The sequence below is a fragment of the Scyliorhinus canicula genome, chromosome 8 (genome assembly GCF_902713615.1).
Source record: "Scyliorhinus canicula chromosome 8, sScyCan1.1, whole genome shotgun sequence".
Lineage (NCBI taxonomy): Eukaryota > Metazoa > Chordata > Chondrichthyes > Carcharhiniformes > Scyliorhinidae > Scyliorhinus > Scyliorhinus canicula.
Window position 1 is genome coordinate 198,861,245 of NC_052153.1, and position 25,815 is coordinate 198,887,059.

The following is a 25,815-nucleotide window of genomic DNA, read 5'->3' on the forward strand; positions in this document are numbered from 1 at the left end:
TTTTTCACGCAGAGGGTGGGGTGTGCCTGGAACTCGTTGCCAGTGGAGGTGGTGGAGGCAGACACGATAGCAACACTTAAGACTTATTTAGAATTTAGAACAGTACAGCACAGAACAGGCCCTTCGGCCCTCGATGTTGTGCCGAGCAATGATCACCCTACTTAAACCCACGTAACCCGTATCCCAACAATCCCCCCATTAACCTTACACTACGGGCAATTTAGCATGGCCAATCCACCTAACCCGCACATCTTTGGACTGTGGGAGGAAACCAGAGCACCCGGAGGAAACCCACGCGGACACGGGGAGGACGTGCAGACTCCACACAGACAGTGACCCAGCCGGGAATCGAACCTGGGACCCTGGAGCTGTGAAGCATTGATGCTAACCACCATGCTACCGTGAGGCCCCTTATCTAGATAGACAAATGAATGGGGGGGTAATAGAGGGATGTAGATAGTTTGGGCAATAAGGTGCAGATCTAAATAATGAATCCGGATCGGCACAGGCTTGGTGGGCCAAAGGGCCTGTTCCGGTGCTGTTCTTTGTTCATGCATTCATTCAGGGAAAAACATGCTTAATTAGGTAGTTTTTTTTGAAGAGGTTAACAGAGGTGGTTAGTAAGGGCAACACTGTTGCTATGGTGTATATAGATTTTCAAAAGGCATTTGATAAAGAGTCACTGAATAAGACTTGAGCGTAACTCTAGCTCATGGAATAAAAGGGAAAGTCGGCGCTTGGATGAAAAATTGGCTGAGTGACAGGAAACAGGAGTGATAAATAGTTGTTTTTCCAGATGTGAGGAGGTTTACAGTGGAGTTCTCCAGTGGGTCAGTGTTGTGCCCTTGCTCTTCCTGATATACACCAGCAACCTAGACCCTGGTGTGTAGGGCGTGATTTTAAAATTTACAGATCCAATAAAGATCGGAAGTATTGTGAAATGTGATGAGGACAGTTTTGAGCTTCAATACAACAGTCATGTTCATGGACTGGGAGGAAAGTGGCAGATGAAGTTTAATGCAGAGAAGTGTGAGGTAATGCATTTTGGCAGAAGGATATAGAGAGAATATAAAAAGGGTGAAACTCCAAAGGAGGTGCAAGAACAAAAGTATATAAGTCATTGAAAGTAGCAGGGGAGGTTGAGAGCATAGTTAGTAAAGCATTTGGTATCTTAGGTTTCATGAACAGGGACATTGGGTACACAAGAATAAAAAGAGGTCATGTTGAACTTGTATAAGCCAGCACCAGTCTAACCTAGAGTACAGCGTCCAGTTCTGGTGCCGTGTTTAAGGAAGGATGTCAAGGCATTGGAGAGTAGCAAGGAATTTCACAAGAATGATTCGAGGTGTAAGTAACCTTAGCTATGAAATGAAATGAAATGAAATCAAAATCGCTTATTCGGGGAGGCTGGTACGGGAATTGAACCGTGCTGCTGGGCTGCCTTGGTCTGCTTTAAAAGCCAGTGATTTAGCAAAGTGTGCTAAACCAGCTATGAGGAGAGATTAGAGAGGTCGGCCCGGTTTTCCTTGCAGAAAAGGTGGCTGAGAGGAGACTTGTTAGAGGTATTCAAGATCCTGAGGTGCATGAGCAGGGTAAATAGTCAGAAACTGCTCCCTCTCAAGAGCACATCAAGAACTACAGGTCACAGATTCAAAATAATTGACAAAAGGAGTAAAGTGATGAGGAAAAGAATGTTTCATCCAGAGGATGGTTGGAGTCTGGAACGACCTTGCTGAGAGGATGGTGGAAGCTGATTCAATCGATGTATTCCAAAGCGAATTGGTGTGCTGTCTGAAGATATGGGTGGCACAGTAGCACAGTGGTTAGCACAGTTGCTTCACAGTGCCAGGGACCCAGGTGCAACTCTCGGCTTGGGTCACTGTTTGTGCTGAGTCTATGCTGCTCTTGCTCATGTATTTCCTTGGTCTGCTTTGTTTGGCCCCTTGTTCCGCACTGTAACTAATCACTGTTTTGTCGATGTACCACTTGTCAATGTTCCCTGTTGATTATTCTTGTGTCTATTGCGTACATACTGTGTACGTTCCCTCGGCCGCAGAAAAATACTTTTCATTATACTTCGGTACATGTGACAATAAATCAAATCAAATCAAATCAAAGTCTGCACATTCACCAGTGTCTGCGTGGGTTTCCTCCGGGTTCTCCGGTTTCCTCCCACAAGTCGCGAAAGATGTGCTGTTAGGTCATATGGACATTCGGAATTCTTCCTCTGTGTACCCGAACAGACGCCGGAGTGTAGCAACTAGAGGCTTTCACAGTAACTTCATGCAGTGTTAATGTAAGCCTATTTGTGACAATAAAGATTATTATATGGAATATCGTGTAGGAAAATGTGAAGTTATGCACCTTGGTAGGAAGAATAAAGGAGCTGAATATTATCTAAATAGAGAAAGACTGCAGAAAGCTACAGCACAGAAATTCTGCCTTCACTGCCTTCTCAGACAGAGAGCTTCAAAGTTTGACAACCCTCAAAAGAATTCTCATCTCTGACCTAGAAAGGTGACCCTAATTTTAACAAAAGTGCCCCTAGTTCTGGTCTCGCCCACAAAAGGAATCCACCTTGTCTAGCCATTCAAGGATCTTAAAATAAACTATTTCCACTGGGAGATTCTAAAATTAGGGGGGCATAGTCTAAAAATTAGGGCCAGATCGTTCAGCAGAGATGTTCGGAAGAACATCTTCACTCAAAGGGTGGTAGAGGATTGGAACTCTCTCTCACACACAGCAGTTGAAGCTACATCAGTTGTTAATTTTAATTGGAGGTAGATCGATTTTTGTTCAAACATTTTAAGGGATATGGGCCAAAGGCAGGGATATGGTTAGGTCACAGATCACCCATGATGCCACTGAATGGCAGGACCGGCTCCTGCTCCTATGTTGCTGTCTTAGAAATTTCAATCAAGTCACCCCTCAATCTTTTAAACTCTAACGGACACAAGTCTAACCTATCCAATCCGTTCATCCAGGCATTAATCTAGTAAACGTCCTCTGAACAGCCTCCAAAGCATCTACATCCTTCCTTAAATAAGGTGACCAAGGATGTAGCGGGGAAACATGCTCCAGGAGGCTCTCCGTGCTGATCCCAACTTTTATAGCACAACCGCTGCAGCACAAAGTTTTTAAAATCAACAAATCCTCACATAACGCCAGGACTACAAAATATGCCTCGTAAAAGAAAGATTAGAAAGAAAACAAGTTGGACATGTTCCTCGGACTCAGAGGCCTCACAAAGTTCAGTGGGAGCAGCCAGCTTCCCCTCCCTCTGGGCTGTGTAGTGGCGGCTGAATTAAGAAAATACCACCAAAGCCAGGCAGCTGAGGTGAAAAGATCGGTGGATGAAGCAGTGGTCCAGGTATCAAGTAAATTAGACGGTTTGAGTAAAATCATGGAGACAAGCGGGGCTATGGTGAAAATTATGGAGGAGGCCCTGTCCGATCATAGCAATCGGATTTCAGCACTGGAGAATGACCTGTCTTCAGTAATGGAGTCAAATAAAAATTTGAGGGCCAATTTAAATAACCTCGAAAACAGGAAGCGCAGGCAGAATATCTCGCCTCGTGGGTTTTCCAAAGCCCCGGTCTTGACGGTTTCCGATCCGAATTTTATAAGAGATTCTCAGAACAGCTCACACCTCACACCTCACATTTTTAATGATTCGCTGTCTAAGGGGTCACTACCTCTGACTCTCACCGAAGCCACATTCTTGATGCTCCTTGGAGGGCACGGGTCAAGTAGAGTGTGGGTCATATCGACCCATTGCACTCCTTAATTCAGATATTAAACTACTGGCTAATGTCCTATCATCCCGAATGGGCGGGGCCCGCACCCCACGGGGCGGGGCCCGCACCCCACGGGGCGCGGCCCGCACCCCACAGAGCGCGGCCCGCACCCCACAGAGCGCGGCCCGCACCCCACAGAGCGCGGCCCGCACCCCACAGAGCGCGGCCCGCACCCCACAGAGCGCGGCCCGCACCCCACAGAGCGCGGCCCGCACCCCACAGAGCGCGGCCCGCACCCCACAGAGCGGGGCCCGCACCCCACAGAGCGGGGCCCGCACCCCACAGAGCGGGGCCCGCACCCCACAGAGCGGGGCCCGCACCCCACGGGGCGGGGCCCGCACCCCACAGAGCGCGGCCCGCACCCCACAGAGCGCGGCCCGCACCCCACAGAGCGCGGCCCGCACCCCACAGAGCGCGGCCCGCACCCCACAGAGCGCGGCCCGCACCCCACAGAGCGCGGCCCGCACCCCACAGAGCGCGGCCCGCACCCCACAGAGCGCGGCCCGCACCCCACAGAGCGCGGCCCGCACCCCACAGAGCGCGGCCCGCACCCCACAGAGCGCGGCCCGCACCCCACAGAGCGCGGCCCGCACCCCACAGAGCGCGGCCCGCACCCCACAGAGCGCGGCCCGCACCCCACAGAGCGCGGCCCGCACCCCACAGAGTGCGGCCCGCACCCCACAGAGCGCGGCCCGCACCCCACAGAGCGCGGCCCGCACCCCACAGAGCGCGGCCCGCACCCCACAGAGCGCGGCCCGCACCCCACAGAGCGCGGCCCGCACCCCACAGAGCGCGGCCCGCACCCCACAGAGCGCGGCCCGCACCCCACAGAGCGCGGCCCGCACCCCACAGAGCGCGGCCCGCACCCCACAGAGCGCGGCCCGCACCCCACAGAGCGCGGCCCGCACCCCACAGAGCGCGGCCCGCACCCCACAGAGCGCGGCCCGCACCCCACAGAGCGCGGCCCGCACCCCACAGAGCGCGGCCCGCACCCCACAGAGCGCGGCCCGCACCCCACAGAGCGGGGCCCGCACCCCACAGAGCGGGGCCCGCACCCCACAGAGCGCGGCCCGCACCCCACAGAGCGCGGCCCGCACCCCACAGAGCGCGGCCCGCACCCCACAGAGCGCGGCCCGCACCCCACAGAGCGCGGCCCGCACCCCACAGAGCGCGGCCTCCTCAGCAGACAACATAATGAGGATACATTCGGCACCTTCTCAGGGTACAAATTAAATGTGGGTAAAAGTAGATGTTTTCCAGTGAATCCATCAGCCAGAGAGGCTCAAATTAGTTTAATGGCCGTTTCGTCTCTCGCCCTCTAATTATCGATACCTGGGAATCCGCTAGCCCACAACTGGGCTTTTACTCCACAACCTGAACGGTTCAAGCCTCATTCGTAACGTTAAAGCAGACTTAGAGGTGGAGTAATTTTCCTTTGCTTCTTGCACGCAATATCCAATCTCTCAAGATGAATGTGCTCCCAAGATTCCGATTTTTATTTCAGTGCATCCTCATTTTTTGCCCAAATCATTTTTTCTTACAGTTAACAAATAAATTTCAGCTTTTATCTGGGCAGGTAAGAGTCCCAAAGTCAGAGGATCGGGAGGCTTAGCCCTCCCGAATCTCCAGTTTTATTACTGGGCTGCCAACATGCAGAAAATCCTGGATTGAATTGGGAGTAAAATGGCAGCACGGTTCTGGTGCACAGCCTCCTGCCATAATTACTGCACCGCTGCTTTCTCCATTGCAGGTCTCCTAGAGTGCCGCGGTGATCTCCTCCCTCACTTCAACCTTCATTCACTGCCCTCCCTTACCCCAATTTGCAACAATCACCTCTTTGTGATTTTCACCTTGGACCCACCATTCAGGTCTTGGAGAGCAGGAGGTCTTGTGCACTGCAGAGATTTATTTCTAGATGGAGGTTTTGCTAGCGGACAGATACAGTCTGACAGGCTCCAACGTTTTTAGTTTCTTTCAAATTCAGGATTTCTCATGTAAATTATTTTTTTCCTTCCCCCCACTCTTCCTGGGTGGAGAACGCCCTGTCCTTGGCACAACAGAACAGAGGCTCTATTGCAACCTGTACAACCTTATTTTTTCTCATGCCCGTTTGAATGGAGTAAAGAAGAAATGGGTTGGGAAAGTCAGCCTTGTACTTACTGAAGAGGCTTGGACTAAAGCCCTCTTCAGGGTGAATTCCACTTCAACTTGTGCCAGACTGAGTTTGATTCAGTTCAAAGTATTACACAGAACACATTTGACAAAGGCCAAGATGAGTGGATTCAGAGAGCAAGTGTAACCACTGCTCCCTTACTTGGTCTTGTTCAAAGCATGCTGGATACGGAGTTTCCTTTTTTGATGCAATATCCAAGATTTTACGGGTGGTCCTAGAACCTTGCCCACTGGTAGCAATATTTGGAGTCTGAGACTTCCCAGAATCCCATTCACGAATAGGGACAGACATTCTCGCCTTTGCCTCTTTGTTATCCAACGGGCAAATATTCGGAATCTCCCACGCCACCCAAAACAGCCGCATTGATGATAGACAAGATGTCAGTCACACATCTAGAAAAGATTAAATATACAATTAGGGACTCAGAGGGGAGTTTTTAGAGATGGTGGCCATTCATCTCATTGTTTAAAAAAGTGGATATGGTGAAGAGTTAGGGGCTTAGGTTATCACGGGTTAATTTAAATATCAGAGTTGCTTAAACCACGATTTGTTAATCACCTTTTTGATTCTGTATTCATATAGCATGTTTACATCTTTGTTAATATTGCTGTTACTGTTTATATTTGATAATGTAATAAATACATATTTTTTAAAAATAAGACCACCAAACTGTGCGCAGTTTGAGATGGATACGTACCACAGCAAGAAATGATCTTGGAACAGAAGATCATAGAATCCCTACAGTGGAGGACGCCATTCGGCCCATCGAGTCTGCACCGACCATTCGAAAGACCACCCTACCCAGCCCCAATCCCCCCACCCTATTCCTGCAATACCACCTTGAGGGGCAATTTATCATGGTCAATCCACCTAACCTGCACATCTTATCATAGATCATAGGAGGACGTAACGGTGGCGCAGTGGGTTAGCACTGCGGCCTCACGGCACCGAGGCCCCAGGTTCAATTCCGGCTCTGGGTGTGGAGTTTGCACTTTCTCCCCGTGTTTACGTGGGTTTCGCCCCCACAATCCAAAAATGTGCAAACTAGGTGGATTGGCCATGCTAAGTTGCCCTTAATTGGAAAAAATGAATTGGGTACTCTAAATTTACAGAAAAACAAAATCAAAAATCATTGAATACACCATAAATCTTTGAACTGTGGGAGGAAACTGGAGCACATGGACAAAACACTCACATACACGGGGAGAATGTGCAAACTCCACTCAGACGGTGACCCGAGGTACCTGCTGTTGAGGCAGCAGCGCTAACCACTGTGCCACCCATTGTAGATGTAGAATCCATATGGGGAGACACTGGCGGGAGTAGTCAACAGCCTCCCGCCAATCCACCCGCCCTACACATCTTTTGGGTTGTGGGGGCGAGACCCACACAAACACGGGGAGAATGTGCAAACTCCACACGGACTGTGACCCAGAGCCGGGATCAAACCTGGTACCCCATCGCCGTGAGGGGACAGGGCTAACCCACTGCGCCACCGTGCTGCCCTTCCCCCTTAAGTATTGGGGTTACATTTGCCACCTTCCAATCTGCAGGCACCATTCCAGAATCTGAAGAACTTTCAAAGATGGCCACAAATGCATATGCTGTCGCCTCTTTAGGATGTGGATCATCAGGTCCAGGAACAACTGGAGTTATCACTATCAGTCCCATTCTTTTCACTAGCCCTTCCCTTTTACTAATACTATTTCTTTTTAGATCCTCAATCTCAAGTGCCTTGGAACCCCAATATTTCAGCGGGGGTTTTTTTTTAAACATCTTCTCCCTTAAAGATACAAAGTATTTTAGTCTCGTTTCTCTGCCATTTCCTTATGCTCCATTATAAGCAATCCTACCGTCACAAACCTTTTAAAATACCGATAGAAGCTTTTACAGTCTGCTTACGTTTACTTTCATATGCTGTTTTCTCTAATTTCTTTGTTCTCCTTTGCTGAATTGTAAAATGCTCCCAATCCTCAGGCTTATTGCTTTTTTGTGACCTTGTAAACCTTTTCCTTTGATCTAATACAATCATTAACTTCTCGTTAGCAATGAAATGTCACAAATCTTGTATTAATTCCTTAAATGCTAGCCATTGCCTGTCTACCAGCATATACTAAAAGGAATAAAACGGGAAGTAAAAACATAAATCGTAAGCGATGCGGCAGGTTGTTACATGAAGATATGGGTTCAACGACAATGAAAATTAGGAGAAAAGTTAAGAGGAAATATAACTTAGGAGAGGTTACTGATCGAGGTGTTAAGATTCAAAACAGAGGTATAAAAGCCAGCATAAGCCTGAATGCTCGTACTATTCGGAATAAGGTAAATGAGTTGATTGCGCAAATCATTGTGAACGACTATGATTTAGTGGCCATTACTGAAACATGGTTAAAGGATGGTCACGACTGGGAGTTAAATATCCGAGGGTAACAAACTATTCGGAAGGACAGAGTGGATGGTAAGGGCTCTGTTATTTAAGGATGACATCCGGGCAATAGTAAGGGATGACATCGGTGCTATGGAGGATAAGGTTGAATCCATTTGGGTGGAAATCAGGAATAGTAAGATGAAAAAGTCACTGATAGGAGTAGTCTATAGGCCACCAAATAGTAACATTATGGTGGGGCAGGCAAAAAACTAAGAAATAAGAACATAAGAAGATAAGAACTAGGAGCAGGAGTAGGCCATCTGGCCCCTCGAGCCTGCTCCGACATTCAATGAGATCATGGCTGATCTTTTGTGGACTCAGCTCCACTTTCCGGCCCGAACACCATAACCCTTAATCCCTTTATTCTTCAAAAAACTATCTTAACCTTAAAACATTTAATGAAGGAGCCTCAACTGCTTCACTGGGCAAGGAATTCCATAGATTCACAACCCTTTGGGTGAAGAAGTTCCTCCTATGGTGTAGAGTTGAGGTTCAGTAGACTGGGACTGCACTCGTTGGAATTTAGAAGGATGAGGGGGGATCTTATAGAAACGTACAAAATTAAGGGAATAGATAGGATAGATGCGGGCAGGTTGTTTCCACTGGCGGGTGAAAGCAGAACTAGGGCACATAGCCTCAAAATAAGGGGAAGTAGATTTAGGACTGAGTTTAGGAGGAACTTCTTCACCCACAGGGTTGTGAATCTATGGAATTCCTTGCCCAGTGAAGCAGTTGAGGCTCCATCATTAAATGTTTTTAAGATAAAGATAGATAGTTTTTTGAAGAATAAAGGGATTAAGGGTTATGGTGTTCGGGCCGGAAAGTGGAGCTGAGTCCACAAAAGATCGGCCATGATCTCATTGAATGGCGGAGCAGGCTCGAGGGGCCAGATGGCCTACTCCTGCTCCTAGTTCTTATATCTTTCAATGTAGTTCCCCCATCTCTCTCAGCCATCTTGTTCCTCTTACCCTCAAGTTTTCTATTTTTTTATTTTATTTTATTTTTTTTAAAAAGGCCAGAGTTTCAGATTAAACTACATCATTTAGGATAAGGAGTAGCAAATTTAAAACGGAGTTGATGAGAAGCTACTTCTCCCAACGGGTTGTGAATCTGTGGAATTCACTACCCCAGATGCGGTGGATGCCGGGACAGTGAATTTGAGGAATTACAGATTTTTCATTGGAAATGGGTTACTGAGAACAGACAGGACGGTGGGAGTTAAGGCCAGGATGAGATCTGCCATGATAAAAAAGCAGAGCAGACTCAATAGGCCAAATGGCCTAATTCTGCTCCCATATCTTATGAACTTTAACACCTAATGTAAAATATTATGGCCCCACTTCTCTAAAGGCTCCATTACAATTAGATTATCCTATCCCTTTCTCAATGCACAATACTAGATCAGTAATACAGTAGTCCCCCTTTATAACGCGGGTGTTGGGGTCCAAGACAGCCACCCGCGTTGCAACCGAGCCGCGGATATCCACGATGGGGGTTTTAAATTTATTTAAAAATCTATGCTAGCGCTTCCCATTGAGAGTCTACGGGGGGCAGGGGGAGAGGTCAGACCCCCGTAGACTCACAATGGGAAGCGCTAGCATAGATTTTTAAATAAATTTAAAACCCCCATCGTGGATCCAATTAAAATTTCAGCGGCCGGCTCACTTTGATCCGGAGAAGGAAGCTGCTCTCACTGAAATCAGCCGGCCGCTGAAATTGACACTGCCGGCTGCTCTCTCCCTCCAATCCAACTTTTAAGTTTTAAATGTTTCTGATTGGAGGGAGAGAGCAGCCGGCAGTGTCAATTTCTTTTTTTTTCCTCCGGCTTGCCCCCTCTCCCCCCACATCCTCCAACTAGACCCCTCTCCCCCCACACCCTCCGACTCGCCCCCTCTCCCCCCAACACCCTCCGGCTCGCCCCCTCTCCCCCCACACCCTCCAGCTCGCCCCCTCTCCCCCCACACCCTCCGGCTCGCCCCCTCCCCCCCCACACCCTCCGGCTCGCCACCTCTCCCCCCACATCCTCCGGCTCGCCCCCTCCCCACACCCTCCGGCTCGCCCCCTCTCTCCCCACAGCGTCCAGCTCGCCCCCTCTCCCCCCACACCTTCCGGCTCGCTCCCTCTCCCCCTCTCCCCCACACCCTCCGGCTCGCTCCCTCTCCCCCTCTACCCCACACCCTCCTGCTCTCCCCCACAGCGTCCAGCTCGCCCCCTCTCCCCCCACACCTTCCGGCTCGCTCCCTCTCCCCCCCCCCCCAACACCCGCCCCCCTCCTCTCTCCCCCCCCAACACCCGCCCCCCTCCTCTCCCCCCCCCCAACACCCGCCCCCCTCCTCTCCCCCCCCCAACACCCGCCCCCCTCCTCTCCCCCCACCCCTCGCCCCCCTCCCCTCCCCCCCAAACACCCGCCCCCTCCTCCCCCCCCAACACCCGCCCCCCTCCTCTCCCCCCCAACACCCGCCTCCCTCCTCTCCCCCCCAACACCCGCCTCCCTCCTCTCCCCCCCCAACACCCGCCCCCCTCCTCTCCCCCCCCACCCCCCCCCCCCCTCCTCGCCCCCCCCAACACCCGCCCCCCCCCTCTCCCCCCCCAACACCCGCCCCCCTCCTCTCCCCCCCCCCAACACCCGCCCCCCTCCTCTCCCCCCCCCCCAACACCCGCCCCCCTCCTCTCCCCCCCAACACCCGCCCCCTCCTCTCCCCCCCCCAACACCCCGCCCCCCTCCTCTCCCCCCCCCAACACCCGCCCCCCTCCTCCCCCCCAACACCCCCCCCCTCCTCTCTCTCCCCCCCCAACACCCGCCCCCATCCTCTCCTCCCCCAACACCCGCCCCCTCCTCTCCCCCCCCAACACCCGCCCCCCTCCTCTCCCCCCCCCAACACCCGCCCCCCTCCTCTCCTCTCCCCCCCCAACACCCGCCCCCCTCCCCCCCCCCCCCCAACACCCGCCCCCCTCCCCCCAACACCCGCAGGGCCCTCCTCTCTCCCCCAACACCCGCAGGTCTACCCTCTCTCCCCCACACCCCCAGGGGGGTCTCCCCCACACCCGCCCCCCTCCTCTCCCCCCCCAACACCCGCCCCCCCTCTTCTCCCCCCCCAACACCCGCCCCCCCTCTTCTCCCCCCCCCCCAACACCCGCCCCCCTCTTCTCCCCCCCCACACCCGCCCCCCCTCTTCTCCCCCCCCACACCCCCCCCCCCCCTCTTCTCCCCCCCCCCCCCCCAACACCCGCCCCCCCTCTTCTCCCCCCCCCAACACCCGCCCCCCCTCTTCTCCCCCCCAACACCCGCCCCCCCCCCCCCCCCCCCCCCCCCCCCTCGGCAGTGTCAATTTCAGCGGCCGGCTGATTATTTCAGTGAGAGCAGCTTCCCTCTCCGGATCAAAGTGAGCCGGCCGCTGAAATTGACACTGCCCGCTGCTCTCTCCCTCCAATCCAACTTTTAAGTTTTAATGTTTCTGATTGGAGGGAGAGAGCAGCGGCAGTGTCAATTTCAGCGGCCGGCTCACTTTGATCCAGAGAGGGAAGCTGCTCTCACTGAAATAATCAGCCGGCCGCTGAAATTGACACAACTGACAGTTGGGGTCCATATTCCCCCCCCCGCGGTATATCGCGAACCGCGGTATTGCGGAGCGCGGTATAACGGGGGACTACTGTAGTCTGTTCGCTAGTTGGTTCCTCAACATACTGTCTTGGAAAGCTATTGTGTATTCATTCCAGAAATTCACCATCCTGAACATTAGTGCTAATTACCAGTGCTAATTATTATGTAATTATTAGTGCTAATAACCAGGCGCTGCTTTAGCACAGGGCAAACGAGCTGGCTTTTAAAGCAGACTAAAGCAGGCCAGCAGCATGGTTCAATTCCCGTACCAGCCTCTCTGAACAGGCGCCGAGCAGGCGTTCGGATGGTGATGTCTAGCAAGAGGGGACATAGCTTTAAATTGAGGGGAGATAGATATAGGACAGATGTCAGAGTGAGGTTCTCTACTCAGTAGTAAGGGCGTGGAATGCCCTGCCTGCAACAGTAGTGGACTCGCCAACACTAAGGGTATTCAAATGGTCATTGGATAGACATGTGGATGATAAGGGAATAGTGTAGATGGGCTTTAGAGTGGTTTTACAGGTCGGCGCAACATCGAGAGCCGAAGGGCCTGTACTGCGCTGTAATGTTCTATATTCCATGTGGCGACTAGGGGCTTTTCACAGTAACTTCATTTGAAGCCTACTTGTGACAATAAGCGATTTTCATTTCATTCATTTATCCAGTCTATATGTAGATTGAAGTCACTGTTACATGCACCTCGAATTTCTTGATTTCTATTGTGCCCCAATTTGGTGGCTTGTAAACAACTTCTACAAAGCTTGCTGACCCTTGCTGTTTCTTAGGGCACTTCATGCGCCAATGGAGAACCATGTGTGGATATCTCCAGCTGCTTGTGCTCAAACTCAGGAAAACCCAGCTGGAGGAACAACTGGAGTTACTGTCGAGTGTCTCTGCAAACTGTGGGTGTGCCTGCAGATGCTCAAAGGCAGTTCACCACCTTCTCAAGGGCATTAGTGATGGGTAACAAACGCTGGCTTTGAGAGCAATGCTCACTTTCCATGAAAAAATTGAAAGTTTAATATACAAAGTGAAATAATCCATTATTAGGAACATGGTTTCAGGGCATTTAGAACATACGGTGCAGAAGGGGGCCATTCAGCCCTTCAAGTCTGCACCGACCCACTTAAGCCCTCATTCCACCCTATCCCTGTAATCCAGTAACCCCATCTAACCTTTTTGGAAACATAAGGGCAATTTATCATCGCCAGTCCACCAAACCTGCTATCTTTGGACTGTGGGCGGAAGCCGGAGCACCCGGAGGAAACCCATGCAGACACAGGGAGAACGTGCAGACTCCGCACAGACAGTGACCAAGTAGAGAATCAAACCTGGGACCTTGGCGCTGTGAAGCCACAGTGCTACCATGCTGCCCGCGTCTCTTTTAGGACTGAGGTGAGGAGAACATTCTTCACCCACAGTGGTAAATCTGTGGAGTTCACTACCACAAAGTAGTTGAGGCCAAAATATTTAGGGCAGCACGGTAGCATTGTGGATAGCACAATTGCTTCACAGCTCCAGGGTCCCAGGTTCGATTCCGGCATGGGTCACTGTCTGTGCGGAGTCTGCACATCCTCCCCGTGTGTGTGTGGATTTCTTCCGGGTGCTCCGGTTTCCTCCCACAGTCCAAAGATGTGCACGTTAGGTGGATTGGCCATGATAAATTGCCCTTAGTGTCCAAAATTGCCCTTAGTGTTGGGTGGGGTTACTGGGTTATGGGGATGGGGTGGAGGTGTTGACCTCGGATAGGGTGCTCTTTCCAAGAGCCGGTGCAGACTCGATGGGCCGAGTGGCCTCCTTCTGCACTGTAAATTCTATGATCTATAAATTCTATGATAATTAGAACATAGAACGATACAGCGCAGAACAGGCCCTTCGGCCCACGATGTTGCACCGACATGGGAAGTAAAAAACTAAAGTCCATCTAACCTACACTATGCCATTATCATCCATATGCTTATCCAATAAACTTTTAAATGCCCTCAATGTTGGCGAGTTAACTACTGTTGCAGGTAGGGCATTCCACGGCCTCAACACTCTTTGCGTAAAAAACCTACCTCTGACCTATATTTATTACCCCTCAATTTAAGGCTATGTCCCCTCGTGCTAGCCACCTCCATCCGCGGGAGAAGGCTCTCACTGTCCACCCTATCTAACCCTCTGATCATTTTGTATGCCTCTATTAAGTCACCTCTTAACCTTCTTCTCTCTAACGAAAACAACCTCAAGTCCATCAGCCTTTCCTCATAAGAGTTTCCCTCCATACCAGGCAACATCCTGGTAAATCTCCTCTGCACCCGTTCCAAAGCTTCCACGTCCTTCCTATAATGAGGCAACCAGAACTGTACGCAATACTCCAAATGCAGCTGTACCAGAGTTTTGGACAGCTGCAACATGACCTCATGGCTCCGGAACTCAATCCCTCTACCAATATAGGCCAACACACCATAGGCCTGCTTCACAACCCTATCAACCTGGGTGGCAACTTTCAGGGATCTATGGACATGGACACCGAGATCCCTCCGCTCATCCACACGACCAAGAATTTTACCATTAGCCAAATATTCCGCATTCCTGTTATTCTTTCCAAAGTGAATCACCTCACACTTCTCCACATTAAACTCCATTTGCCACCTCTCAGCCCAGCTCTGCAGATTATCTATGTCCCTCTGTAACCTGCAACATCCTTCCGCACTGTCTACAACTCCACCGACTTTAGTGTCATCTGCAAATTTACTCACCCAACCTTCTGCGCCCTCCTCTAGGTCATTTATAAAAATGACAAACAGCAACGGCCCCAGAACAGATCCTTGTGGTACGCCACTCGTAACTGAACTCCATTCTGAACATTTCCCATCAACCACCACCCTCTGTCTTCTTTCAACTAGCCAATTTCTGATCCACATCTCTAAATCACCCTCAATCCCCAGCCTCCGTATTTTCTGCAATAACCGACCGTGGGGAACCTTATCAAACGCTTTACTGAAATCCATATACACTACATCAACTGCTCTACCCTCGTCTACCTGTTCAGTCACCTTCTCAAAGAACTCGATAAGGTTTGTGAGGCATGACCTACCCCTTCACAAAACCATGCTGACTATCCCTAATCATATTATTCCTATCTAGACGATTATAAATCGTATCTCTTATAATCCTCTCCAAGACTTCACCCACAACAGACGTGAGGCTCACCGGCCTATAGTTACCGGGGTTATTTCTACTCCCCTTCTTGAACAAAGGGACCACATTTGCTATCCTCCAGTCCTCTGGCACTATTCCTGTAGCCAATGATGACATAAAAATCAAAGCCAAAGGCTCAGCAATCTCTTCCCTGGCTTCCCAGAGAATCCTAGGATAAATCCCATCAGGCCCCGGGGACTTATCTATTTTCACCTTGTCCAGAATTGCCAACACTTCTTCCCTACGCACCTCAATGCCATCTATTCTAATAGCCTGGGTCTCATCATTCTCCTCCACAACATTATCTTTTTCCTGAGTGAATACTGACGAAAAGTATTCATTTAGTATCTCGCTTATCTCCTCAGCCTCCACACACAACTTCCCACCACTGTCCTTGACTGGCCCTACTCTTACCCTTGTCATTCTTTTATTCCTGACATACCTATAGAAAGCTTTTGGGTTTTCCTTGATCCTACCTGCCAAAAACTTCTCATGTCCCCTCCTTGCTCGTCTTAGCTCTCTCTTTAGATCCTTCCTCGCTTCCTTGTAACTATCAAGCGCCCCAACTGAAACTTCACGCTTCATCTTCACATAGGCCTCCTTCTTCCTCTTAACAAGAGATTCCACTTCTTTGGTAAACCACGGTTCCCTCGCTCGACCCCTTCCTCCCTGCCTGACTGGTACGTACTTATCAAGAACACGCAATAGCTGTTCCTTGAACAAGCTCCACATATCCAGTGTGCCCAACCCTTGCAGCCTACTTCTCCAACCTACACATCCTAAGTCATGTCTAATGGCATCATAATTGCCCTTCCCCCAGCTATAACTCTTGCCCTGCGGGGTATACTTATCCCTTTCCATCACTAACGTAAAGGTCACCGAATTGTGGTCACTGTCTCCAAAGTGCTCACCTACCTCCAGATCTAACACCTGGCCTGGTTCATTACCCAAAACCAAATCCAATGTGGCCTCGCCTCTTGTTGGCCTGTCAACATATTGTGTCAGGAAACCCTCCTGCACACATTGTACAAAGAACGACCCATCTAATGTACTCGAACTATATCTTTTCCAGTCAATATTTGGAAAGTTAAAGTCTCCCATAACAACTACCCTGTTACTTTCGCTCTTTTCCAGAATCATTCTCGCCATCCTTTCCTCTACATCCCTAGAACTATTAGGTGGCCTATAGAAAACTCCCAACAGGGCGACCTCTCCTTTCCTGTTTCTAACCTCAGCCCATACTACCTCGGAAGAAGAGTCCCCATCTAGCATCCTTTCCGCCACCGTAATACTGTCCTTGACTAGCAGCGCCACACCTCCCCCTCTTTTGCCCCCTTCTCTGACCTTACTAAAACACCTAAACCCCGGAACCTGCAACAACCCGATCATTCGGGAGGCAGAGGGGGTCATAGATAGGAGCTTCAGGGAAGTAGTTACACCAAAGACTGGAGATAGATGGGTAACTGTAAGAGGGACTGGGAAGAAGCAGTCAGTGCAGGGACCCGCTGCGGTCGTTCCCCTGAGTAACAAGTATACCGTTTTGGATACTTGTGGGGGGGACGACTTACCAGGGGTAAGCCATGGGGTACGGGCCTCTGGCACGGAGTCTGTCCCTGTTGCTCAGAAGGGAAGGGGGGAAAGGAGTAGAACATTAGTAATTGGGGACTCAATAGTCAGGGGCACAGATAGGAGATTTTGTGGGAGCGAGAGAGACTCACGTTTGGTATGTTGCCTCCCAGTGCAAGGGTACGTGATGTCTCGGATCGTGTTTTCCGGGTCCTTAAGGGGGAGGGGGAGCAGCCCCAAGTCGTAGTCCACATTGGCACTAACGACATAGGTAGGAAAGGGGACAAGGATGTCAGGCAGGCCTTTAGGGAGCTAGGATGGAAGCTCAGAGCGAGAACAAACAGAGTTGTTATCTCTGGGTTGTTGCCCGTGCCACGTGATAGTGAGATGAGGAATAGGGAGAGAGAGCAATTAAACACGTGGCTACAGGGATGGTGCAGGCGGGAGGGATTCAGATTTCTGGATAACTGGGGCTCTTTCTGGGGAAGGTGGGACCTCTATAGACAGGATGGTCTACATCTGAACCTGAGGGGCACCAATATCCTGGGGGGAGATTTGTTAGTACTCTTTGGGGGGGTTTAAACTAATTCAGCAGGGGCATGGGAACCTGGATTGTAGTTTTGGGGTGCGAGAGATTGAGAGTAGAGAGGTCAGGAGCACAGTTTTGACTTCGCAGGAGGGCGGCAGTGTTCAGGTCTGTGGTTTGAAGTGTGTCTATTTCAATGCCAGGAGTATACGAAATAAGGTAGGGGAACTGGCAGCATGGGTTGGTACCTGGGACTTCGATGTTGTGGCCATTTCAGAGACATGGATAGAGCAGGGACAGGAATGGTTGTTGCAGGTTCCGGGGTTTAGGTGCTTTAGTAAGGTCAGAGAAGGGGGCAAAAGAGGGGGAGGTGTGGCGCTGCTAGTCAAGGACAGTATTACGGTGGTAGAAAGGATGCAAGATGGGGACTCTTCTTCCGAGGTAGTATGGGCTGAGGTTAGAAACAGGAAAGGAGAGGTCACCCTGTTGGGAGTTTTCTATAGGCCACCTAATAGTTCTAGAGATGTAGAGGAAAGGATGGCGAAGATGATTCTGGAAAAGAGCGAAAGTAACAGGGTAGTTGTTATGGGAGACTTTAACTTTCCTAATATTGACTGGAAAAGATATAGTTCGAGTACATTGGATGGGTCGTTCTTTGTACAATGTGTGCAGGAGGGTTTTCTGACACAATATGTTGACAGGCCAACAAGAGGTGAGGCCACTTTGGATTTGGTTTTGGGTAATGAACCAGGCCAGGTGTTAGATCTGGAGGTAGGTGAACACTTTGGAGACAGTGACCACAATTCGGTGACCTTTACGTTAGTGATGGAAAGGGATAAGTATACCCCGCAGAGCAAGAGTTATAGCTGGGGGAAGGGCAATTATGAAGCCATTAGACATGACTTAGGATGTGTTGGTTGGAGAAGTAGGCTGCAAGGGTTGGGCACACTGGATATGTGGAGCTTGTTCAAGGAACAGCTATTGCATGTTCTTGATAAGTACGTACCAGTCAGGCAGGGAGGAAGGGGTCGAGCGAGGGAACCGTGGTTTACCAAAGAAGTGGAATCTCTTGTTAAGAGGAAGAAGGAGGCCTATGTGAAGATGAGGCGTGAAGTTTCAGTTGGGGCGCTTGATAGTTACAAGGAAGCGAGGAAGGATCTAAAGAGAGAGCTGAGACGAGCAAGGAGGGGACATGAGAAGTCTTTGGCAGGTAGGATCAAGGAAAACCCAAAAGCTTTCTATAGGTATGTCAGGAATAAAAGAATGACTAGGGTAAGAGTAGGGCCAGTCAAGGACAGTGGTGGGAAGTTGTGTGTGGAGGCTGAGGAGATAAGCGAGATACTAAATGAATACTTTTCGTCAGTATTCACTCAAGAAAAAGATAATATTGAGGAGGAGAATGCTGAGATCCGGGCTATTAGAATAGATGGCATTGAGGTGCGTAGGGAAGAAGTGTTGGCAATTCTGGACAAGGTGAAAATAGATAAGTCCCCGGGGCCGGATGGGATTTATCCTAGGATTCTCTGGGAAGCCAGGGAAGAGATTGCTGAGCCTTTGGCTTTGATTTTTAGGTCATCATTGGCTACAGGAATAGTGCCAGAGGACTGGAGGATAGCAAATGTGGTCCCTTTGTTCAAGAAGGGGAGTAGAGATAACCCCGGTAAATATAGGCCGGTGAGCCTAACGTCTGTGGTGGGTAAAGTCTTGGAGAGGATTATAAAAGATACGATTTATAATCATCTAGATAGGAACAATATGATTAGGGATAGTCAGCATGGTTTTGTGAAGGGTAGGTCATGCCTCACAAACCTTATCGAGTTCTTTGAGAAGGTGACTGAACAGGTAGACGAGGGTAGAGCAGTTGATGTGGTGTATATGGATTTCAGTAAAGCGTTTGATAAGGTTCCCCACGGTCGGCTATTGCAGAAAATACGGAGGCTGGGGATTGAGGGTGATTTAGAGATGTGGATCAGAAATTGGCTAGTTGAAAGAAGACAGAGAGTGGTAGTTGATGGGAAATGTTCAGAATGGAGTTCAGTTACGAGTGGCGTACCACAAGGATCTGTTCTGGGGCCGTTGCTGTTTGTCATTTTTATAAATGACCTAGAGGAGGGCGCAGAAGGATGGGTGAGTAAATTTGCAGACGACACTAAAGTCGGTGGAGTTGTAGACAGTGCGGAAGGATGTTGCAGGTTACAGAGGGACATAGATAAGCTGCAGAGCTGGGCTGAGAGGTGGCAAATGGAGTTTAATGTGGAGAAGTGTGAGGTGATTCACTTTGGAAAGAATAACAGGAATGCGGAATATTTGGCTAATGGTAAAATTCTTGGTAGTGTGGATGAGCAGAGGGATCTCGGTGTCCATGTACATAGATCCCTGAAAGTTGCCACCCAGGTTGATAGGGTTGTGAAGAAGGCCTATGGTGTGTTGGCCTTTATTGGTAGAGTGATTGAGTTCCGGAGCCATGAGGTCATGATGCAGCTGTACCAAACTCTGGTACGGCCGCATTTGGAGTATTGCGTACAGTTCTGGTCGCCTCATTATAGGAAGGACGTGGAAGCTTTGGAACGGGTGCAGAGGAGATTTACCAGGATGTTGCCTGGTATGGAGGGAAAATCTTATGAGGAAAGGCTGATGGACTTGAGGTTGTTTTCGTTAGAGAGAAGAAGGTTAAGAGGTGACTTAATAGAGGCATACAAAATGATCAGAGGGTTAGATAGGGTGGACAGCGAGAGCCTTCTCCCGCGGATGGAGGTGGCTAGCACGAGGGGACATAGCCTTAAATTGAGGGGTAATAGATATAGGACAGAGGTCAGAGGTGGGTTTTTTACGCAAAAAGAGTGGTGAGGCCGTGGAATGCCCTACCTGCAACAGTAGTGAACTCGCCAACATTGAGGGCATTTAAAAATTTATTGGATAAGCATATGGATGATAAGGGCATAGTGTAGGTTAGATGGCCTTTAGTTTTTTTTTCCATGTCGGTGCAACATCGAGGGCCGAAGGGCCTGTACTGCGCTGTATCGTTCTATGTTCTATGTTCTATGTTAACCATTCCTGTCCCTGCTCTATCCATGTCTCTGAAATGGCCACAACATCGAAGTCCCAGGTACCAACCCATGCTGCCAGTTCCCCTACCTTATTTCGGATACTCCTGGCATTGAAGTAGACACACTTCAAACCACCTACCTGAACACTGGCACCCTCCTGCGAAGTCAAATCTGTGCTCCTGACCTCTATACTCTCAATCTCCCGTACCCCAAAACTACAATCCAGGTTCCCATGCCCCTGCTGAATTAGTTTAAACACCCCCAAAGAGCACTAAAAAATCTCCCCCCCAGGATATTGGTGCCCCTCAGGTTCAGATGTAGACCATCCTGTCTATAGAGGTCCCACCTTCCCCAGAAAGAGCCCCAGTTATCCAGAAATCGGAATCCCTCTCGCCTGCACCACCCCTGTAGCCACGTGTTTAATGCTCTCTCTCCCTATTCCTCGTCTCACCATCACGTGGCACGGGCAACAACCCAGAGATAACAACTCTGTTTGTTCTCGCTCTGAGCAATTTCTTTTTATTTAAATATATTTACACTACCCAATTGTTTTGTTCCAATTAAGGGGCAATTTAGCGTAGCCAATCCACCTACCCTGCACATCTTTGGATTGTGGGGATGAAACCCCTGCAATCATCAGGCGAATGTTCAAACGCCACACAGAGTGACATTGTGCAATTTAAAAAAAATAAAATTTAGGGCATCCACTTGCTTTTTTTCCAATTAAGGGGCAATTCAGCATGACCAATGATTGGCCAAAAATTGCTTATTGTCACAAGTAGGCTTCAAATGAAGTTACTGTGAAAAGCCCCTAGTCGCCACATTCCGGCACCTGTTCGGGGAGGCTGATACGGGAATCGAACCGTACTGCTGGCCTGCCTTGGTCTGCTTTCAAAGCCAGCGATTTAGCCCTGTGTGCTACACAGCCCCATATCGGTCACTGAAGTAAACAAATCCAGAAGAGTTAAGGTGGGATCAGGGTATTGAACTTGGAAGGTTCAGCCATGATCCTAATGAATGGCGGAGCAAGCTCGAAGGGCCGAATGGTCTTCTCCTGCTTCTATTTTCTATGCATGGTTGGAGAGTGCTACAAAGAAGTGATCAGGGATAGCCTTATTGCGAGTAATACAATGAGACTAGCAAAACTACATGAGACAGAAGATCAAGGGGGGTTCAAATGAAAATGAAATGAAAATCCCTTATTGTCACAAGTAGGCTTCAAATGAAGTTACTGTGAAAAGCCCCTAGTCGCCACATTCTGGCGCCTGTTCGGAGAGGCTGGTACGGGAATTGAACCGTGCAGCTGGTCTGCACCTTGGTCATGTAGGAGCAAAGAAAGTGCATCGAACTTAAGCAACAACACCCAAATTTCTTCTACTGTAAACAAGCCCATTTCACCATCTTATACAATAGGTGGCTTTACCAAGCAATCAACTGTGCTCTGGAACTTATGGAACGGATTCTCACTGTCTGATTATCTTGCTTCAAATTAAACTTCACTTTGACCTGTAATTACAACTCTGATTACAGCACGATATTAGGATTCAGTCTTAAACCACCTGGCCTCACCCAAAAGACCACAAGCCATAGGAGCAGAATTGGGCCACTCGGCCCATCGAGTCTGCTCCTCCATTCAATCATGGCTGATATTTTCTCATCCCCATTCTCCTGCCTTCTCCCCATTACCCCTGATCCCCTTATGAATCGAGAACCTATCTCTGTCTTAAAGACACTCAATGATTTGGCCGCCGCAGCCTTCTGCTGCAAAGAGTTCCACACATTCATCACCCTCTGGCTGAAGAAATTCCTCCTCGTCTCAGTTTTAAAGGATCGTCCCTTTAGTCTGAGATGGTGTCCTCTGGTTCGAGTTTTTCCCACAAGTGGAAACATCCTCTCCATGTCCACTCTATCCAGGCCTCGCAGTATCCTGTGAGTTTCAATAAGATCCCCCTCATCCTTTTAAACTACAACGAGTACAGACCCAGAGTCCTCAACCGTTCCTCATATGACAAGTTCTTCATTCTAGGGATCATTCTTGTGAACCTCCTCTGGACCCTTTCCAAGGCCAGCACATCCTAATCCACCTAACCTACACATTTTTGGGTTGTGGGGGTGAAACCCATACAGACATGGGGAGAATGTACAAGCTCTACACAGACAGTGACCCAGGGCCGAGATTCGAACCCCGGTCCTCAGCGCCGAAGTCCCAGTGCTAACCAGTGGGCACCCCAAAGGCATCAGTTCAGATCTTGAGTGTACAAAGAGCATTTTCTGAATCAATTCAGTGTTCTCACCTCTGATCCAAGCCGATGCACCATGTGTATGTAGTCCTCATTCGATCCATGTCTAGAATTATCTGTATGGTGGTTGGATGAGGACCCCGACATCTGACTTGCCACTTTACTATCGTGAATATTTCGCATGCCACTGGAAATCATTGGGCTCGATACAGCTGAAAAGCACAATAAGTTCTGTTAATGAAGCTGGTTATCTGATTCACTTGTGTTGAAAAGGTTTCAAACACAAACTCCTGCTAAACAAAGGGTTTCTGCGAAGACAACCTCATTAAATAGGTCAACCAACACAGCGTAGTGTTTGTTTCATTCAATAGCTGCTCCACTTCAGAACAAATCGTATTTAAACTGAAACTTTACTCTTAAGTACCAGTTATAATGCAGAGTTTTCAGAAGACCCTTGTCTCACATCATGTTACAGTGCAGGAGAGAGTACATGGCTGCTAACCCATGCTCTCGGCAATGAAGTTACTGTGAAAAGCCCCTAGTCGCCACATTCTGGCACCTGTTCAGGGAGGCCGGTATGGGAATTGAACCCGCGTTGCTGGCATTGTTCTGCTTTGCAAGCCAGTTATTTAGCCTACTGTGCTAAACCAACGCCCTTCATTAATATTGCATAGAGTATTCACCAACCTGAAGTTGGCACAAGTTCCCTGCCACCACCACCTCCTACACCATACAATAATTACTTCTTAAAAATTTAGGGTCGTATTAAACGGAATATACAAGGTTAGATTTTGGCGCTGTTTAGTCAGCTCCTGACTTGAGTTTAGGAGGAACTTCTTCACCCAAAGGGTTGTGAATCTATGGAATTCCTTGCCCAGTGAAGCAGCTGAGGCTCCTTCATTAAATGTTTTTAAGGTAAATTCAGATAGTTTTTTGAAGAATAAAGGGATTAAGGGTTATGGTGTTCGGGCCGGAAAGTGGAGCTGAGTCCACAAAAGATCAGCCATGATCTCATTGAATGTCGGAGCAGGCTCGAGGGGCCAGATGGCCGACTCCTGCTCCTAGTTCTTATGTTCGCCTAGTTCAAGCAACAATTGAGGAATTATGAATTTACCTCACAATAAAAATTGGGGATGAGCATGGACGGCTCATTCTCATCAATCTGGTGATACAGCCTCACCGCCTGGGCCTACACTTACTGTCTCCATGGCCTCCGCCTGGGCACCGGCTGGGCCTTCATTTACAGCTCCCATGGCCACCGCCTGGGCCTTCATTTACAGCTCCCAATGCCACCGCCTGGGCCTTCATTTACAGCTCCCATGGCCACCGCCTGGGCCTACACTTACTGTCTCCATGGCCTCCGCCTGGGATCGCCGGCTGGGCCTTCATTTACAGCTCCCATGGCCACCACCTGGGCCGAAACAAAAGACCAGCCATGATCTCATTGAATGGTGGAGCAGGTTCAAAAGGCCAGATGGCCTACTCCTGCTCCTAGTTCTTATGTTCTTATGATTGCTGCCAGGGCCTTCACTTACTATCCCCATGGCCACCACCTGGGCACTGCCTGGGCCTTCATTTACTGTTCACACATCACTGCCTTTCTAGTTAATTTTTACAGGGTATTTAAGAGTCAACCACATTGCTGTGGATCTAGAGTCAGACAGATTTCCTTCCCTAAAGGACATCACTGAACCAGATATGGCGCAAGGAAGTGCTGAGGGTTTTAGTTAAGGTTAGAATCATGACCAGTACAGGCTTGGAGGGCTGAAGGGCCTGTTCTTGTGCTGTATTGTTCTTTGTTCAGATGGGTTTTTACAACAATTGGCAATGGTTTCATGATCTTTGTTAAACTTTTAATTGCAGATCTTTATCTGGAGCAGTACCCGGATCTCTGGATTACTAAACAGTGACAAGAACACAACACCACTCCCTCCCAATTGCTCGAGGTGCACACTATGTCAATATTCATTGAGTATTAATGAGGTATTCGACCGGGTTGGCCTATCACTCGCCTCCCAGGAGCGCTCAAGCTGGAGCTGGAGCCCCAATGCCCAGGCAAACCAGTTGCAATTAGTTCAGTGGGGGGGGGGGGGGGGGGGGATTATTGTTTCACTTTCCCTTTGCTATCTTTCTCACCCTTAGGATTGATTCTTACTCCTCCCTGTCCACCCCCTGCCATTCCCCACCCTGACTCCAATACTCACTCCTCCCTCCCCACCCCCAGCCACTGTCATTTCCCACCCTGACTCCAATACTCACTCCTCCCTCCCCACCCCCAGCCACTGTCATTTCCCACCCTGACTCCAATACTCACTCCTCCCTCCCCACCCCCAGCCACTGTCATTTCCCACCCTGACTCCAATACTCACTCCTCCCTCCCCACCCCCAGCCACTGTCATTTCCCACCCTGACTCCAATACTCACTCCCCACCTCCAGCCACTGTCATTTCCCACCCTGACTCCAATACTCACTCCTCCCTCCCCACCCCCAGCCACTGTCAGTTCCCACCCTGACTCCAATACTCACTCCTCCCTCCCCACCCCCAGCCACTGCATTTCCCCACCCTGACTTCAATACTCACACCTCCCTCCCCACCCCCAGCCACCGTCATTCCCCACCCTGACGCCAATACTCACATCTCCCTCCCCACCCCCAGCCACCGTCATTCCCCACCCTGACTCCGATACTCACACCCTCCCTCCCCACCCCCAGCCACTGCCTTTCCCCACCCTGACTCCAATACTCACACCCTCCCCTCCCCACCCCCAGCCACTGCCATTCCCCACCCTGACGCCAATACTCACTCCTCACTCCCCACCCCCAGCCACTGTCAGTTCCCACCCTGACTCCAATACTCACTCCTCCCTCCCCACCCCCAGCCACTGTCATTTCCCACCCTGACTCCAATACTCACTCCCCACCTCCAGCCACTGTCAGTTCCCACCCTGACTCCAATACTCACTCCTCCCTCCCCACCCCCAGCCACTGTCAGTTCCCACCCTGACTCCAATACTCACTCCTCCCTCCCCACCCCCAGCCACTGCATTTCCCCACCCTGACTTCAATACTCACACCTCCCTCCCCACCCCCAGCCACCGTCATTCCCCACCCTGACGCCAATACTCACATCTCCCTCCCCACCCCCAGCCACCGTCATTCCCCACCCTGACTCCGATACTCACACCCTCCCTCCCCACCCCCAGCCACTGCCTTTCCCCACCCTGACTCCAATACTCACACCCTCCCCTCCCCA

The 25,815-nt window shown here is 50.1% G+C and overlaps 1 protein-coding gene across 1 annotated transcript in view; it reads right to left on the minus strand.

Annotated features, from left to right (window-relative positions):
- Window positions 1-25,815, minus strand: part of LOC119970799 (nipped-B-like protein) — a 559,915-nt gene that overhangs the window by 371,638 nt on the left and 162,462 nt on the right. The window contains 1 exon segment of the mRNA XM_038805973.1: window positions 22,616-22,773. Within this exon segment, the coding sequence (XP_038661901.1) occupies window positions 22,616-22,773 (158 nt within the window).